We start from the raw sequence: 15686 nt of genomic DNA, 5'->3' as shown, positions 1-15686 counted from the left end.
GTATGCCTTCATTTATAATGCGCCATTCATGGCGCCACAGTAAATGGGTGATTCCGTTTTGAGTTATGTTGCTCTGAGGCCATTTCACTGCTGTTCTCTCTCACTGCTGCATAAATAGAAAATGTAATTGGAATGTTCTCTTCTTGCATGCGTGCGAGTCGGTCGGGTGTGTTCATTTGCGTGACTCACTATCGATGGCTTCCGAGTTGAAGGTCAGTGCCGTGTCCAGGGACAAACAGTCCACAGTCACCTCCCCGCCCTGAATGCGGTACCAGTTGTGCCTCAGAGGTATGGTGCCATCAAACTTGTCATGGAAACCAGTTCTGGAGCTGTCGTTCATACCAATTAGGACATCGTCCAAAGCCCACTGGGCTGAGTGTTTCCCTGAAATCACGAACACAACACAATAAATTAAAGACTAAAAAAAGAAGAGTTTCAACATTACTGTACCAAGTGCACTAACCTTGTTGGGGCTGCCACCAGCGAAACACGGTGTAAGGCGTTTTGGCATGCGGTGGCAATTCAATGGTCACCACTTGAGGCTCTAAGAAGGAACTAAAGTCCAACTCTCGCAGGAATTGCCACTGGACGCCATTGTTGGTGGAAAACTGGACAAGGACACCTATATTTGCAAAAAAATACATTACAAGAGGATAATCCAAATGACCAGGATGAAAAGGGGCGCGAACCTTCATTGCGTGAGCGGGGCCTGGTGCAAGTGGGTCCCAAACTTTTACTGCCTATTCGAATGTAGAATTGCGCCAACCTGTCCAGTCATGATAGACGTTTTAAAATCAAGCTCTCGCATGTCATGGCTTGATTTCGAAACAAGAATAGAATCCACTGACCGAGTGTTGGTGGTGTCGAGGGGCACCGTGCGAGCTTCCCTTCTCCCAGGGCTGCTGAAGTAAAGCGCCTTGCCCTCACTGATTATGCCGCATCCACCTCCTATTTGGCCCCCTTTTAGACTTTGCCAAAGCGGACTTAGCTTGGCCTCAAAGCCCTCAGACAGCTCGGTGGGGCTGGCTACAGATGGGACACAGCTATCCTGTTCCACTATGGAGAGAGAGAAAAAAAATGAACTACTAAATGAAGCAAACAACTTTGACCATCTCTATATTACCTGTGTATCCCATGTCACAGAAGCAGACTCCAGAAATGCAATCGCCATGGCCGCCACAATGATTCGGACATGGCTCAGAGATGTAGACTCCATCCAGTGCGAAAGCTGGAGCATCTCTGTAAATGCTGCTCTCCTGGAACCAGCGGAACCGGGTTTTACTGGAGATATGGAAGAAAGAGTAGTTTTTTGTTACAAGTTGGCAGGGTGGGAGTAATGCAAAAAAAAAACATTACCGGACTCTTGATAATGTAATATCTCCTTGCGCCACACTTTGCCGACCTTTCCTCAAGATCATACCAGATTGCTGTTTCCATAGTTACCTGGCTGCAACATTGCGTGGAATAACCACAGTGACCCTGGTCCATTCTTCATAGTCCCCGGTGTTGTACACGGTGGGTTCTCGAAGCTCCCGGCCACTTCCTTCACAGTTCCCCGCTCCCGGGGATCCGGGGTAACAGCCCTCCTTTACCAAGGCCCAAGTGCGACCTGCATCATGGGAGTACTGCAGCAGGACTGGGGCAGACGCACTGAACTCTGTCTCACAACCTATGTTTAACTAGTAAGTGGGGGAAAAAAAGGAATAATTTACAGTTGACATCAGCATTTTTAGGCAGTCTCGGTAAGGCGGTTTTGTAGGTTCTCACCTTAAACTGGAGAGTGTAGCCAGAACGCAGGGCAAGGTCCCTGGTGACCGCTACCCTGTCGCCATCGGAGCGTCCGAACACCATGGAAGATTCGGTCGGCGCACAGAAGCTGTTGTTGCTGTCCCTCTCCATGCCTTCGTTACCCAGCATCAACCACACACTCATCTGGTTCAGCGGGTAATCGAAAGCCGGCTTCTCATAGAAGTTCTATCAGATGGGTGTTTAGTCATCAGTGGAAAAAAGCAATTCATTTTGTTGTTCTTATTTACAGATGGAATATATTATTTCAATACAGATTTAGTTATACCTGTGGCAAAGTAGGGCTGGCCACAGGTATTATGTGCTTCTCCCGCTCAGATAAAATAATGATGTCATCGATTGCCCACTGGTCATAGCCGTCTCCGGAGTGAAGAGGCTGCCACCAGCGAAATCTAGTGCAAGGTGTCTTTGAGGCCAAAGGAAGCTCGTAGTGGACAAAACTATTGAGGAAAAGACCAAAATGATTGATTTGGAAAGAGCAGCCGTGTTAAACATAACCACCGTGCATCTCACCGAGGCTTGGTGAAGTCTGTAAAGTACATCTCGGCGATGAGGCCCCAGCTGATGCCTCCGTCGTTGCTGTACTGCAGCAGTACTCCCTCTTCCCTGCTGTCAGCCTTGTTGCAATCCGCCCAGTCTCCACCCACACGCAGGTAGAACTGAACAAACTCCGCCCATTCTGTGTCCAGGTCCCAACTCACAAGCTGTCGCAGGCCAGCCTGATGTCACGCACACAAATTCCACATGAAAATATTATTCTTTGTGTCCACGGAACATTGGGGGCTCTGAAATACTGAGCATTTTTGAGCAAATAGGATTAAGCTATTCTCTACCTTGCTGAAGTACAGGGATGAACCGGATGAAACCACCCCGCAGCCGACATCAGGGTTGACCACCTCTCCACCTATTACTTCCTGCCAAGTGGCCAGCAGTGCATCCTGGGACTCAAAGTCTGAGAGGACACTTGACGAAAGAGGCGAGGAAGGCAAGCAGTCTGTTCCAGAGAAGTTGTCGTCACACCTGCCACGGATGAGTTTTAATGAAGTAAAGATACAAACAAGCCAAATTTATCAAAACTTTGCGGCCTCGAAGGCTGACCTGCAGTGTCCGTGGTCACACCAGCCGTGTCCGTGGCACATGTTGGGGCATTGTTGGCCGATATAAATATCATCCAGGGCCCATTCGTCCTGCTCTCCGTAGTAGTTTTGAATCCACCGGAAGCGCGTGGCACTGGACCTAAACACGGATGGTACAAAGACGTGTTTCATGTTGTGCAAAAAACACATTGTGCTTTTGCTTGCTTGCGCAGCCGTGACAAACGACCCTAAAATCACCTCTGACCCACTTTTGACCGCAGCTGTTTTATGACCAAATTGCAGCCATGACCCCTGTGAACTCACGCCACACTGAGGGAGATTAGAGGATGCTTATCTATAAGTAAGAATGTTATGAAGGTCAGCATGATCTGTGCGCAGCTTTATGGGCGTTGATAGATGTGCAACCTATGGCTGATGGCATTGGCAATCATCATATGTCCGGAGAGATGACAGGTTCATAATGCCATTGGGTTCGGCAATGTCTACCATATGAATAATGGAATGCTTCGTGGGGTGGATGTTATGTACAGGGCGGAAGGAGGCTCGCATGCCATGTTGATAACCTTTAAAATAATATGCCTGTTTTTAGGCTATTCCTTTTTTCCAATGGAGTGAGTCGCCTTAATGGGAGAATCTGAAAGTTGTAAAAACTGAATTTGTGAGTGAAAGCAGAAATATCTGACATAAGGTATTTAGTGTGTTACCATGTCTTTTGAGGAAGAGACAGAGTGACGCGCCTCCAGTTTTTGAACTCTGATGGGTGGTACACGCTGGGAGCCGTGAACTCGGAGCAGCTTGGCATGCCAGGCAGACAGGCCTAAGTGATGGAGAACAAGAGTTGAAGAGAAAGGACACGAGGTCTTTAGAGACAGCACAGTCAAGATCGATTCTTCTGTGCATTGTGTTCATTTGAAGTATGGCGTCTCCAATCACACCGAACATCACACGAGAAAAACACATTTGTCTGGAACTGCACTTTAATGTACACAAAGGAAAAAAAAATGCTTCAGCAGATTTTTAGCTTCTAAGACTTATGAAACATCAACTGTGATCATATAAAAAAAAAAGTTCTGCTCGCTCGGTGAGAAGATAAGCTACTTAAAGATGAAAGTCTTGCATTTGCTGAACGCAGAGTGATTAAAAGTCACTGCCATCATTTGAAATTACGCATAAGTGCGGCATTTTAAGCATCTCATTATTTAAACAATAGGAACCGCGGCTTTATTAGAGAAACCTACATTTATCATTATGAATACATTATATAGTATTTGGTCGTCCAAGAAACTTCTACAGGCTTTTACTGAGTCCATTTTTTATTTCGCTTATCTTGTTCACCATCAATTAAGAAAAAATGTAGTTTTTAAAACTCATAATTAACTGCAATATTATGGACACTTTTTCTTACCTCCTTGACCAAGTGCCAAGTGAGTCCGTGATTGGTGGAGAACTCCAGACGGACTTGAGTATCAATATGAGGGGACGACTCACGACCGCAACCCATCACCAGCGAGAACTGCAGACTGTAGGAGGCGCCGATCTGCATCGACTGAGTCTCCACATACCGAATACTGGAACCGGGACTTGGCTCACCGGAGAAACTGGAGGGGAGGAAACCTTTTTATTGGCTGATTTATTACAAGCTGACGAGAAAAAAAAACTCTTAGCCCACCTGAGCGTCCAATCATGCTGGCAGTAAGGCTGGACGTGTCCGAGGTAAAAACCAAGACTCTGTGTAACATCCAAGACGTTGCTGAAGTCCAGACTTATGGTGTTGAAGAGCACGGAGGTCATGGTAATTTCATCCAGCGCCCAGACGTCATGACCGCGCCCGGAATGGTACGGCTGCCACCAGCGGAACTGCACGCCGAACTTTCGAGCGCCGGCTGGGAGTTCAACTGACACAATCCTATTCAAGGGAAAAGTATCGTGTGCTGTAACTCCAAATATTTTCGTGCCATGGGGGAATGAGCTATAGTAACAAGAAAGGAATTGTGGTTCAAGTCTTAGCATTCCATTGGAATCCTAAACACACAAACCTTGGCTCGTGGAAACCTTGGTAAGCGTAGTGCTGCAACAGAGTCCAGGTGATGCCGTTGTCCGTGGAGTAATGCAACAGCACACCCTCTCCTGCCTGGTCTGGAGCAGGGCAGGAGCTCAGGGTACTCCGGCTGCCCAGTCGGAGGGTGAACTGGAGGTATCTGGACAAATGAGAAAAAAAATACATCAGGCAGGTTGATAAATGGCAGGAAAGGAAAAAGGTGTAAGAAATGGAACGGCGTGTGCGTAGGGAGGAGAAGAAGGTTACATAAACACAAAGTCAGAGCTTGTGTGGCGCATCGGAATGATGGATGAGATGATTAAATAAATGAGGACTAAATTAAAGGGGCGATAGGGAAGAGTGATATAAAGTGAGCAAGTTCATATGAGTGCGTGTGTATATTTATGTGAGGCTCGAGTTCCAATTTCAGCAGACATCATCATCCTGCTATTAGGTTATATTTACGATAATATCTAATCTTCAGTTTGAAGCCAACAGAGTAGACCTCCACCTCTCTGTCCTTGGTTGATCCAGACTTTCATTAGCAGAGTTGATTCTACTTTTAGCCAGATACTTAATCAGTGAGTCACAAAAGTGGCATTAAAAACGGCAATCGGGTGGCACACAATAGAGCCGCAACGGGCGTCATCAATCTATCAAATATTCTCGCATCCTCTCCTGCCACCTCTCATCGGTGGTCCAGTCTATAATCACAATTTTTTCCCCCCCATCCTCCACTGAACACATTAAATGTGATTGAAAGAGGGCGTGACAGGAGTACAGATGCTGAATAGCCGGAACATCTGTTGGATCAATCACAAAGGAAGACAGCTGAGAAATTAGGTCTCCTATAGCGCTGGTACACAAGAATTGTTCAGCCTTGGAGGAGTTTGCTGCAATCTTGAGAGTCAAACCATCAGTTACCTGGCCTGGGAGCTGTCCAGCGGAGCGGTGACGAGGTGCCTCCTGCTGTCCCTGTTGAAGACAAGCGCTTTCCCGCTTGCCAGAACCCCGCAGCTAAAGCTCACCTCCGCTCCACGGAGGGAGGAGAAGCTATGGTAGGAGGAAAGGCGTGGGCTGGAGAAACTCTCGGATAGGAATGCCGGGAAGGTCTGGGAGGCGAGTTCGCAGGCTGGACCGCTGAAGCCTGGGTCACATCTACTCGAGGGAAGAGAAGGAAATAAGTGATGGTATATTTGGGAGTATCGGCAGTGTTTGTGTAAGATCTTACTTGCAGCCTGTGCGGGAACAATGTCCCCTCCCGGAGCAGAAGCGCAGACAGGCTGGACCAATATAAACTGAAGAACACACATGTGTTTGTAAAATCTAGACGACATGAATGAATATCTAGATTTTATTCTGACCGTTGTCAATGGCCCACATGTTGCCCAATCCGGTGCCAGATTGTTTCCAGCGAAAGCGCGTGCTCTCGGTCAGGGCAGCATTGGGCAGAGGGATTGAAATCCTGGTCCATCTGCGGAAATGCCAAACAAGGTTCAAAGCGATGCATTGTCATGAACATGGAATCTTGGTGTCTCATTCAACTCCTACCCGCTGTAGTTCTCAGAGGTGTAGATGGTACTGTGAGCTAGGTGGGGTCCTGCACAAAGCTCCGGGAGACACTCAGTGTGGAGCAGAGACCAAGAACGACCACCATTGGTGGAAAACTCCAGGCTGACGCTGAAACAGTAGAAATAATAGTTATGTCATGAATATCTCCAGTTTTTTATTTATATCTCGATCATTTCTATTTTTACCAAGTACTTTGCAAAAATTGCAAATCACAGTACAATTCAGTTGTAATTCAACTTTTACGTCCAGCGCATTTGTCGACTGTATTTTTCAAACAGGACTCACCTGTTGGCAGGCTGGTAAGAACCGCAGCCGAGGTTGATGGAGAACTGAACGACGTGTGTGTGCGTGCCAGGCAGCACGGGTAGCAGCTGCATAAAGTCCACGGCCCACACATGGCGGTTGGCGCCGCCGTGCGAGTGTTGCTCCAGGCAGAACTGGGTGACTGGTGTTTGCAACTCAGAGGGCAGTGCCACTGAAACCACAGCAGGTGTCTAAGAGGGAAGACAAAGATTGGATGAAGGTTACAAATGTGGTTTGAGAAGAATTTGTCTTGCTAGGAAAAAGAATTTGGAAAGTTGAGGATGACTACTTCTTAAATGCAGCCGAGGCGTAAACATCGATCATAATGTGGGCACTCATTAGATCGAATTATGTTGAAGTTTAATGCAGATCCAGTTTTTTTGCTGCACGGGTGTCAAACCCGAGGCCTGGGGGCCACATCTGGTCAGCCACCTCACTTTATGTGGCTTATTAAAACGCTCCTTCCTGTTTCTATATGTGTATTTTCGAATTAACAATTTTCATTGAATTTTAACATATATTACAAGCACCTTCTCCAACAAATAAATGAAATTGAAATTTAAGTATGATCATCCATGTTAAAAGCCAGGAAGTGGCAGGGTTGCAAACTCACATAGCAGAAAATAAAATGACCTGCTTATCAGAAGCTAGAATAGTGATACAATCTAATTTGTGGCTTTATCTCACCCGATAAGAAGAATAGGGAAGAGTGTCGAGGATGACACATTCCCTCCTGCCTTCCGATCTTCCAAACAGGATTACATTGTGATCATGTGACTCGCCGGGGTCACATTCACCAGCACCTGCAAAAGAGGGCTACTTTCACTCATCTGTATAGAGTGTGGGGAAAAAGATATGATTTTGATTTTCAGTACCCATAGAAAAGTGGAAGCGAAGGTTTCCGTAGGAGGTGGTGTCGATGTAGGGTGTGCACACTCGCCTCCGACCGTCCATCTCAAACACCAACGCCGTGCCCGACTCAATCTCACCGCACTGGGTCCCGTACACAGCACCTTGTATGTCCCAGCTGAGGGAAACCAAAAAAAATCCATGAAGCTTCTTTTGTGCTGAGTGGAGAGAGGATCCTCATTAGCACTGACAGAGTTTAACACACTATCAACTCTCTCCTGGGTGTCCTTATCCCTTCCGCTCCCTTTACGAGAGTGTAAAAAAAAAAAATAATCCAGCAGGTCGGTGTGTGTGTTGTTGTCAATATTGGTGCTTGGTATCATTACCAGAAAAATTGCGTCTACATAGAAGACCGAGGGGTGTGACAGGCCTGCTGTGTGGCATGATGGTACGCAGCATGACAATGGAAAGCCACACTTGTGTCATGCTTGCCTCATTGGTAGGAAAAATGCATAGGTGGATCATTACTGCCGGCGAGTGACACATCTGTCATCTCTATTTTTTGCTCTCGTCTTTTGTCCGATGGTGGCTGCTTGTTGCGCACAACGACGCGTCTTACTGTGAACAGATGGACTGCTGTCTGTGAAACAGTCGGCGGTGTGGCGTATACCTGCATGTCATTTTACGTGACAGGTGCATGTGCATAAGGCATCCTTTTTATCCAGACTTTTTTTTCAGTCAGCTAAGACTCATCGTACTTCCCATAAAGATCGGTGTGATGTTAATCAAACACAATGAGGTCATAAGCGGAATGCTTTTTGAATCTCGGTTCTTTTTATCCGTGGGAGCGACAAAGGTTCCTAGCTGGAATAAAACCGGGAGAGCAGGACTGATCCTCCTTCGGTGCTCCTCGGCTTTTTAAGATTAATTCGAAAGCTCCTAGGTGGTTTAGTGGGGTAAAAATAAAGTGTCACATCAGATACAGTACTTTAGTGGCTTTCATACAGAACTAACTCAGATGAGATAAAATATTTTATTCGTCCCCGACTGGGAAATTCCATAACTTTCCACTAAGCGGCACATTTTGATTAAACTCAGTATAGCCAAAAGTTATCAGAGTAACTCTAGTACCCACTTGGTTGCTCTTGTAACAAATTCTCTCATACAGTAAATTCAAGTATAGCGGTACGAATTCATAGAATGTGAAGAACTCAGGTGTGTCCTACAGCAACATTTTTTTTTTCTGGCTTCACAGTGTCTGGCGTCTACATACTTTGAGGGTGGGCTCTCAAAGTCCTCCTCCCAGTAGCTTCTTCCCTCCTCACGGTGCAGGTCGATATCTCTGCTAGAGGCGAAGTTGTGACCGAGTGCTTCCCCGCCATGGAAATACAGAGAGTTGCCTTCGGACTGGCAAGCATGCTATAAAACAGAGTGTTATTAGAAAGTGATGCAGAGCTTCCATTCATGTTGGCATACCTTGACTGTAGCGCCGGGGAAAAAAAGCCAGTTGGCAGTGTCCGGGGGATCCAGGTTGTCCTCCATCAGAGGAGCTTTATGAGCAGCGTTGAGCAGAAGCACGTTGTCTACCCCCCAGCAAGACTCGTAGCCTTCTAGGCCTTCAGGTGCTTCCTGAGACCAGCGGAGATGAACATTCTCGGCCCTGGACCTCAGCGGCATTGGAAGGAAGTGGACGAAAGTGCTGCTGTTGGTAGGAGCTCTAGAAGCGCACAGATTAGAGGATTTGATAGAGTTGTGTCGCAAATTCCGATCTTAAGTTTTGAAAGAGGGATTGAGGGGGACCTGATCTTCTCCAGCGTGATCCAGTCAGAGTTGTTGGGATTTCCACTGAGGCTGTATGACACGATGATGCTGGGGTCGGAGTAACTGAAACGACAGGAGCCTGAACCTGGCCAACACAAAAGACAAATAATGAATTCTGAATAATGTATATTTTGGAGGAAGATATAACTTTTGAATTCCTTATATGGTTTCTACATTTGGCTGGGTTGAAAATAATGTCAGATGGTGTCATGATGAAAATAGCGTTGAAGGATCGGATTGGGGTGTGGTGAAATAGTTCATGACAGCTTGTAAATTCTTGTCTGAATGTTCTTGAAACACAAATAAGGATTATTTACGATTTAGAAGAATTATTCCAAAAACAAGAATAAGTGTCTTTCTTGAGGCCGCCCACTGAAATGACTTTGCGTCTTTCTGTCTGGTAAAATTCTTCTGCACGTGAGACCACTGTGCGTTTGTAATGTGTTTGTGCGGATGCTTTGGGATACTCTGGGTTCAAAGGTCGTTAATGGACGACGCGCTGTTTATTCCCCATGATGTTTTGTAAACAACTATAAGTACTGTACTGCTGCCTCCCCGCTTGGATACAAGCAAGCATGAAGCAGTCACCACTTAACGGCACATGTATGAGAAAACATGAGTAAATATGACAATATGAGAAAGGGAAAGAAGAAAATGGGAATGGTGCGTTTCAGCGCCGCCTTCCCACGAGAACCTTCGGATGCATATAATGGTCATGAAAAATAGAACATCTCTAAAAACTCTACCATGGCTGACTGGGTGCTTCGTGTAAAAGATTCATAAGTGAAGCGGACCAGAGATGAGCAGAACTGGAATGTGTACAAGCACGCCGAGTGACAGGTGAGCGTAAAGGTTGTCGATTTCCTGGAGCTACACAAGGTTAGCAGTGTCTTTGCTGATTGGACAATGTTGAAAGGATTTGGACAAAAGCTTGCTTAATATAAAATGTCTTTAGTTTGTGCCAACGTGGATTTTTTTTTTTTTTTTTTTTACAGAGGTCACAACCTGATTGTATTTAATACTCACCCATGGCAAACTGAAGAACGGATGCTGTGCTGGTGTTGAGAGGGACAGTTGTCTATAGAACATAGAGAAAGGTTGAACATGCTTGCATCACTGTCAAATGCTGAATTATGAATCGTTTTTATCTTATTATGAATCGTAGTAGTTTGAGAATGTTATTTTCTTTGGAGGGCTGGCTCTGCCCCCCCCCCAAAAAAAACATAAATGTAAATACCAAAACTGTAGTCATGTTGACATATGTCACTTACCAACTCTCGCTCTCCGAGGGGTTCACAGAAGGTCACCGCTCTTCCGTGCATCAGAACACCACATTGCTCGCCCAGCTCACAGTTTGTGCACCCGGACCTGACAATGTGACAAAGGCAAGAACATCATCAAGAAAGTTCATCAATTTAAAGATTGGTCCACCTACTTACCAGATGGTCGGGTCCAGCTCGCCTTGCAGGTTTGAGTCAAAGTCGTCACGCAGCACAGCGTGGTTAGCGTGGACCTCCACTACACACACATTTGCTCAACGTTAAATGCTGTTTGCACAAGAAAAACCGCGTGCTGAAATGCAGACTCACATAGACTTGGTCTCAGTGGCGACTCTGTTGGAGCTGAAACAGAAAGAAACACGAGTCAAACAGCAGAAATAAACATTCCTGGGCAAATGGTACATTTTATCCTTTCCCCCACTGCGGAGGCTTGAGGTTATTTGTAAAGACTTTGGAACTGGAGGGTTACAGTTTCAACCCTACTCTAGACCAAGTCATTGGAGAGATGTTAGTCCACATACTAAAACGATAACAATATTTGTTTTTCCTTTTATGACAGATGATTCTATTTGCAGAGGCTTATTCATGAAAATGTTCAAATAACAGCTCAGCCATTAGCAATTTGTAATGAGTACGCATGACGCCGCAGCTACTACAGTTCAAGTGAAATATTGTCAATGTCAGTGAGGAAAACAAAAAGTCATAACTTGATCAAAACTAAAGCTGGACTGTTCAAGCACTGCGGCAAAGTTTGAACCTGATCCAAATCAAACTGTGACCGATGGTCCACGCATGCAAAAAATCCAGACGGATGACAGCTATGAACTATGGTATCTCCAGGTTTACCGCGACGGGATACAATAAATGTACTTATGATATATGTATTTAATATGCTGTTACGCCCCCGACTAGGAGTTGCTCAACAATCGTCCTGGAAGTGCTTCACGCTCAGGCAAACATTCTCTGTGCGTACAGGCAGTGACTAAGTGCGGACATTTTTGTGGGCCTCGTCGTCAATCATGCGGTGGCAGAACAAACTTTGGTGGTGTCCTGGCCGGCCGCAGCTGCACTCTCCTGGCCGCTGATGTTAATTCCTTTCAGTCATGAAGGGCCGGGCGGCCATGATTAACGGTTCACTGTCAATTAAACTGCCGTCCTCCCAGGAGGCGTCTGCAGTATGAAGTAAGATCTCTGTAACTTTCAAGCGTGGTGACGGTGTCGTTGACCTCATTGAACTTTCATTGAGCTTTCTCTTGAAGATAATCTGCCTTGATATTTTCAATCCAGGATGAGCCTACTCATCTGATAAAACACATGACAGGCAACTGTGGGATCTAAAAAAAAAAGTAAGTGAGACAAACCTGATTTTTGTTTGCAATTGTTAAAGCCAATTATAAGAAAAGTTACAAAACCACCCAGTTGTGCCAAAGTTTGATGCAATCAGTGCTACACGGCTTCTGGGTGACAGCGTGCTCTCTTCAACGAAGCCCATTAAAAGCAGATCAAAGTCGTCGCGAAGCACTTCTTGTTCTCCGCTTCTAATCCCGCAAAGTCTAATTCTAAACAGCTACATAGGATTCCTGATACATGCAAGCAGTGCATTCTTTGTCCGCCTTGTTTACGTCCTTCCTCAAATGTTCTAAGAAGCGAATAAATAGTTTTGTAAACAGTTCACAAAAGCATGCAAAGTGACATTCCAACTAATCCATCCGCTCAAAGCACATGTTTGCTCTCTTGCTTCTAAATTGCCTTGTGACTGAATCCACTTGGCTGCAAAGAAAGGTTTTCTTTTTTTTTGGGGGGGGGGGGGGGGGGTCAGTGGGTAATCCTTTCTTGGACTCAAAAATGGACTCATTTACTGTTTTCTCCGTGCTTCACCAAGCTCTCCTTTGCAGAGCCGCTTCACACAGACCAGACAGCGTTGCACATTTGACTGGAATTAATCCTTTCTCACTTCCTTAAAGACTCAATTACTGCCTCATCTATTAGCAGCTCATCTTTGCTAATGCCTGTATCTTCCAAACCAGGGTTTATAATTGAGCATGCACACGCAATCCTTACAGCTTTTTTTATGCTGATATTCATACATAGGTATGCATAAAAAGGAAAATATAGGAAAATTTGAAGAATTTAATGTTGCAGCAGTACTAAAAGTGGAGTAATGCTGATGAGTATTTTTGACTGACCGAAACGAGCATAAGCTTTGGCAAAATGGAGCAGGGTCATATTAAATCTTCTTCTTTCGGTCTGATCCTCACTTTAATCTCCCTTCTCTCTTGGCTTTTTCCTCGCCACTCCGTAAATGCCATCGGCCCTGCTCGTCCCCCCTCCAGTTTTCGCTTTTTAACTTTGTCTGACTCACATCCTCGACAATGCAATCCCACGTTTGAAGTCTCGCTAACTGGCGGTCGCAATTATGCTCTCCCCAGGATTCAGGATGCTGTTGTTTTGGCTTCAATGAAATTCTGAGATGAGAGCATTCTCAAGGGCCTGTCTTGCAACCACTCCACCCCACTCTGTTAAAAGCAGGACCACTTGTGTGGCTTTCAAATTGGCATCATTACACTAATCATATAGGTGAGTCGAGGTAGGTAAGAAGACGCTAATGTTTAACAGTTTGAGCTTTATTTTCTCTGATAGGGGTTTTATGAAGTGAAGTTGGAAACAATTTGGTCCATTGGACTGGTTGTTAGGTTGGGTAACATTGCAGTGACCACACTTCTCCCACAGGTAGCGTGGCCGAGCGGTCTAAGGCGCTGGATTAAGGCTCCAGTCTCTTCGGGGGCGTGGGTTCGAATCCCACCGCTGCCAGATGTCTTTTATGAGTTTCGGCCAAAAGTGACAATTGTACAGTTTCTCTATTTCAGCCAAGTCAAAACAATATTAACTACAAAAGAAGATCTTCAGCAACATTCCCATTTCACTATTCCAAAGAAAAGAAATGCAGGTCGTGGATACCTTTCCAAAGAGAAAGGATTTGTCCAATCTTAAATTTACCAATTCGTAGCAGCCAATAAAGTAAGGGATTATTGCTACTTTAGGACAAAATGAGTTTCTTGTGTCGAGTAGCTCAAGTGGGTGCAGCACCCTCTGTTGCTGGAGTATCAGCTGCCTATAAAGCTCTCCAGAGCGAGATAAGAATAGAACTGCTGATGGCTGCTGCTTCATTCCATCTACGTATTCCATAACTCTTGACGTGGCGGCCCTCCAGGTTGGTTGAGAGTAAAAGTGTAATAGCGGGGTGGTGTAATAATTATCGGGGGTCCTTGGTTTACAATTGTCATATGACAGTTTGCACAAGATGGCATGCTTAGTTAACTCACAGTTTTGCATTGGAAGGTTCTAAATGGAAAGCTTTTCAACACAAGATTTAAAGAGTGAGGATTTGAGTTCTCAGAAGGGAGCAAATTTATAATTTGGGTGTTAAATTGAAAAAGTTTGCATTCACAAAAAGTAAACAAGAGTCAGTTCAGTTTTGCTGAAGGTGAACACGCAAAGTGGGTATAAGTGAGGTGACGAGAGAGACGAGGCCTTCCATCACTTCTCCTTTGCACCGTGATCAAGCGTCCCTCAGGGAGCAGTGGCCTCTACGAGTTATAAATCCCTGTGATAATCCATCTGGGGTTGCAGTGTACTGGTCCGGGCTCATAAAGAGCAGATTTATTTCCCTACTGGAAATGAGGAACCAACAACGTCGGGCAGAACGCCGGCAACGCTGGGCCTGCTGTCAGGAGGTGGAGCTGATGGACGGCATGCTGGCTCAAGGCAGGCAACCACTGTATGTGTGCGTGTGTGGACAAGTACACACGAACACACACACACAAACACATTTGACTAATCTACATTTCTAATCTTCAAGCCATCACCCTGGCTAATTACTCCTTAAAACTTTTCTTTTCACTTTTCCTCCTCTCTCCTCCAAGGATCATAACCCTGCTTTAGATAGCTTTCATTTCTGTGTCTCTTCGAAGCGTCAGTCTTAAGCGTATGAAGAGGCTCGGGTTGGCTTGGTATCTTTTTTGTTTTTTTTTTAAATAATGATATCTCTTTGAATGTTAATCTTGAGATTTCAAGTAACTTTTGACTCTGAGCAGCCCACACTGTTCGACCACATAGTGTCGAAGTGAGCGGCTCACCTGCTCATCTTTTCTGTTGAGAAAAGCTGTCATCACTGTTAGCTGTCATTTCCAACTCCACAGTCCTTCTTCATGGCCCGCCTCCTCCGTTTTATTAGTGTCACACTTGGATTTGTTTGCTACAGCTCATCGTGCTTGGTGCACAGACCTTGAGGTTTAAATCTTTGCAGCTTGTCCACTCTGCTATTCGTTTGGAGGATGCTGCCGGCCTTGGCACTAAAGTGACCTCCAAGAGTCAGACACAATCCGTTTCCGTGTTGTAGGATGACCTCCAATTTGTTGCGATAAAAAAAAGTCATTTTTCCAATCAGAATTTATGTCAAGTCAACCAATTGTCCCATTAGCATAAAACTCAACAGGGTGACATACATCAATACACATGTATGTGGTCTTCCTATTAAAACCTGGCATCATATTTATTCTTTTTTTTTTTTAAATCTCATTTCGAGAACATATCTTCATTTACCACCCCAACCCGTTAAAAAAAATGTCCTAAAGAGTGAAATGACTGCATCTTTCATATTATTTTTTATGAGGAGGAGTCTGTCATTAAGCAAGGGGCTTCTTTTCTGTAAACAAGCAATTACACTCGCACAGCATGCAAAATTGGACTGCGCTGTCTGTCAATTGCTACTTAAGGCTGTCACAGAAAGCGGGTATAAGCAGCGTTTGCCATCAAGTATAAACCTCTGACAGCAAGCGAGAACAAGGGACAGGGTTAAAAAGCTGACTTGAGCATAAGCTGAAATTAAGCCTGCAATATAGGGCCTCCGACTTTCTTCAG

At 45.2% G+C, this 15686-nt stretch overlaps 1 protein-coding gene and 1 non-coding gene across 5 annotated transcripts in view; one reads left to right on the top strand and one right to left on the bottom strand.

Annotated features, from left to right (window-relative positions):
- The window catches only part of reln (reelin), a 59369-nt gene that overhangs the window by 13713 nt on the left and 29970 nt on the right, over positions 1-15686 (bottom strand). For all 4 annotated transcript variants that reach the window (XM_085914487.1, XM_085914488.1, XM_085914489.1 and 1 more), the window contains exons 5-33: positions 11076-11108; positions 10926-11004; positions 10758-10854; positions 10513-10564; positions 9466-9571; positions 9142-9382; positions 8939-9084; positions 7692-7843; positions 7504-7619; positions 6799-7007; positions 6493-6621; positions 6306-6415; positions 6173-6239; positions 5866-6099; positions 4940-5101; positions 4573-4809; positions 4309-4501; positions 3608-3720; positions 2905-3042; positions 2640-2826; positions 2320-2525; positions 2075-2246; positions 1768-1974; positions 1444-1679; positions 1124-1281; positions 849-1056; positions 690-766; positions 464-622; positions 190-384 (exon numbers count right to left, since the gene is read on the bottom strand). In XM_085914487.1, coding sequence (XP_085770613.1) covers positions 190-384; positions 464-622; positions 690-766; positions 849-1056; positions 1124-1281; positions 1444-1679; positions 1768-1974; positions 2075-2246; positions 2320-2525; positions 2640-2826; positions 2905-3042; positions 3608-3720; positions 4309-4501; positions 4573-4809; positions 4940-5101; positions 5866-6099; positions 6173-6239; positions 6306-6415; positions 6493-6621; positions 6799-7007; positions 7504-7619; positions 7692-7843; positions 8939-9084; positions 9142-9382; positions 9466-9571; positions 10513-10564; positions 10758-10854; positions 10926-11004; positions 11076-11108 — 4419 coding nt within the window. The remainder of the gene's footprint in view (positions 1-189; positions 385-463; positions 623-689; positions 767-848; positions 1057-1123; positions 1282-1443; positions 1680-1767; positions 1975-2074; positions 2247-2319; positions 2526-2639; positions 2827-2904; positions 3043-3607; positions 3721-4308; positions 4502-4572; positions 4810-4939; positions 5102-5865; positions 6100-6172; positions 6240-6305; positions 6416-6492; positions 6622-6798; positions 7008-7503; positions 7620-7691; positions 7844-8938; positions 9085-9141; positions 9383-9465; positions 9572-10512; positions 10565-10757; positions 10855-10925; positions 11005-11075; positions 11109-15686) is intronic.
- On the top strand, positions 13496-13577 carry trnal-aag (transfer RNA leucine (anticodon AAG)). Its single transcript has one exon. It is a non-coding gene; the product is annotated as a tRNA-Leu (tRNA).

Source organism: Syngnathus leptorhynchus, chromosome 6 (genome assembly GCF_054491065.1).
Source record: "Syngnathus leptorhynchus isolate UIUO chromosome 6, UIUO_Slep, whole genome shotgun sequence".
In the NCBI taxonomy this organism is placed as follows: domain Eukaryota; kingdom Metazoa; phylum Chordata; class Actinopteri; order Syngnathiformes; family Syngnathidae; genus Syngnathus; species Syngnathus leptorhynchus.
The sequence above is the reverse complement of the archived record's forward strand: the minus strand, read 5'-3'. Positions and strand labels throughout refer to the sequence as shown.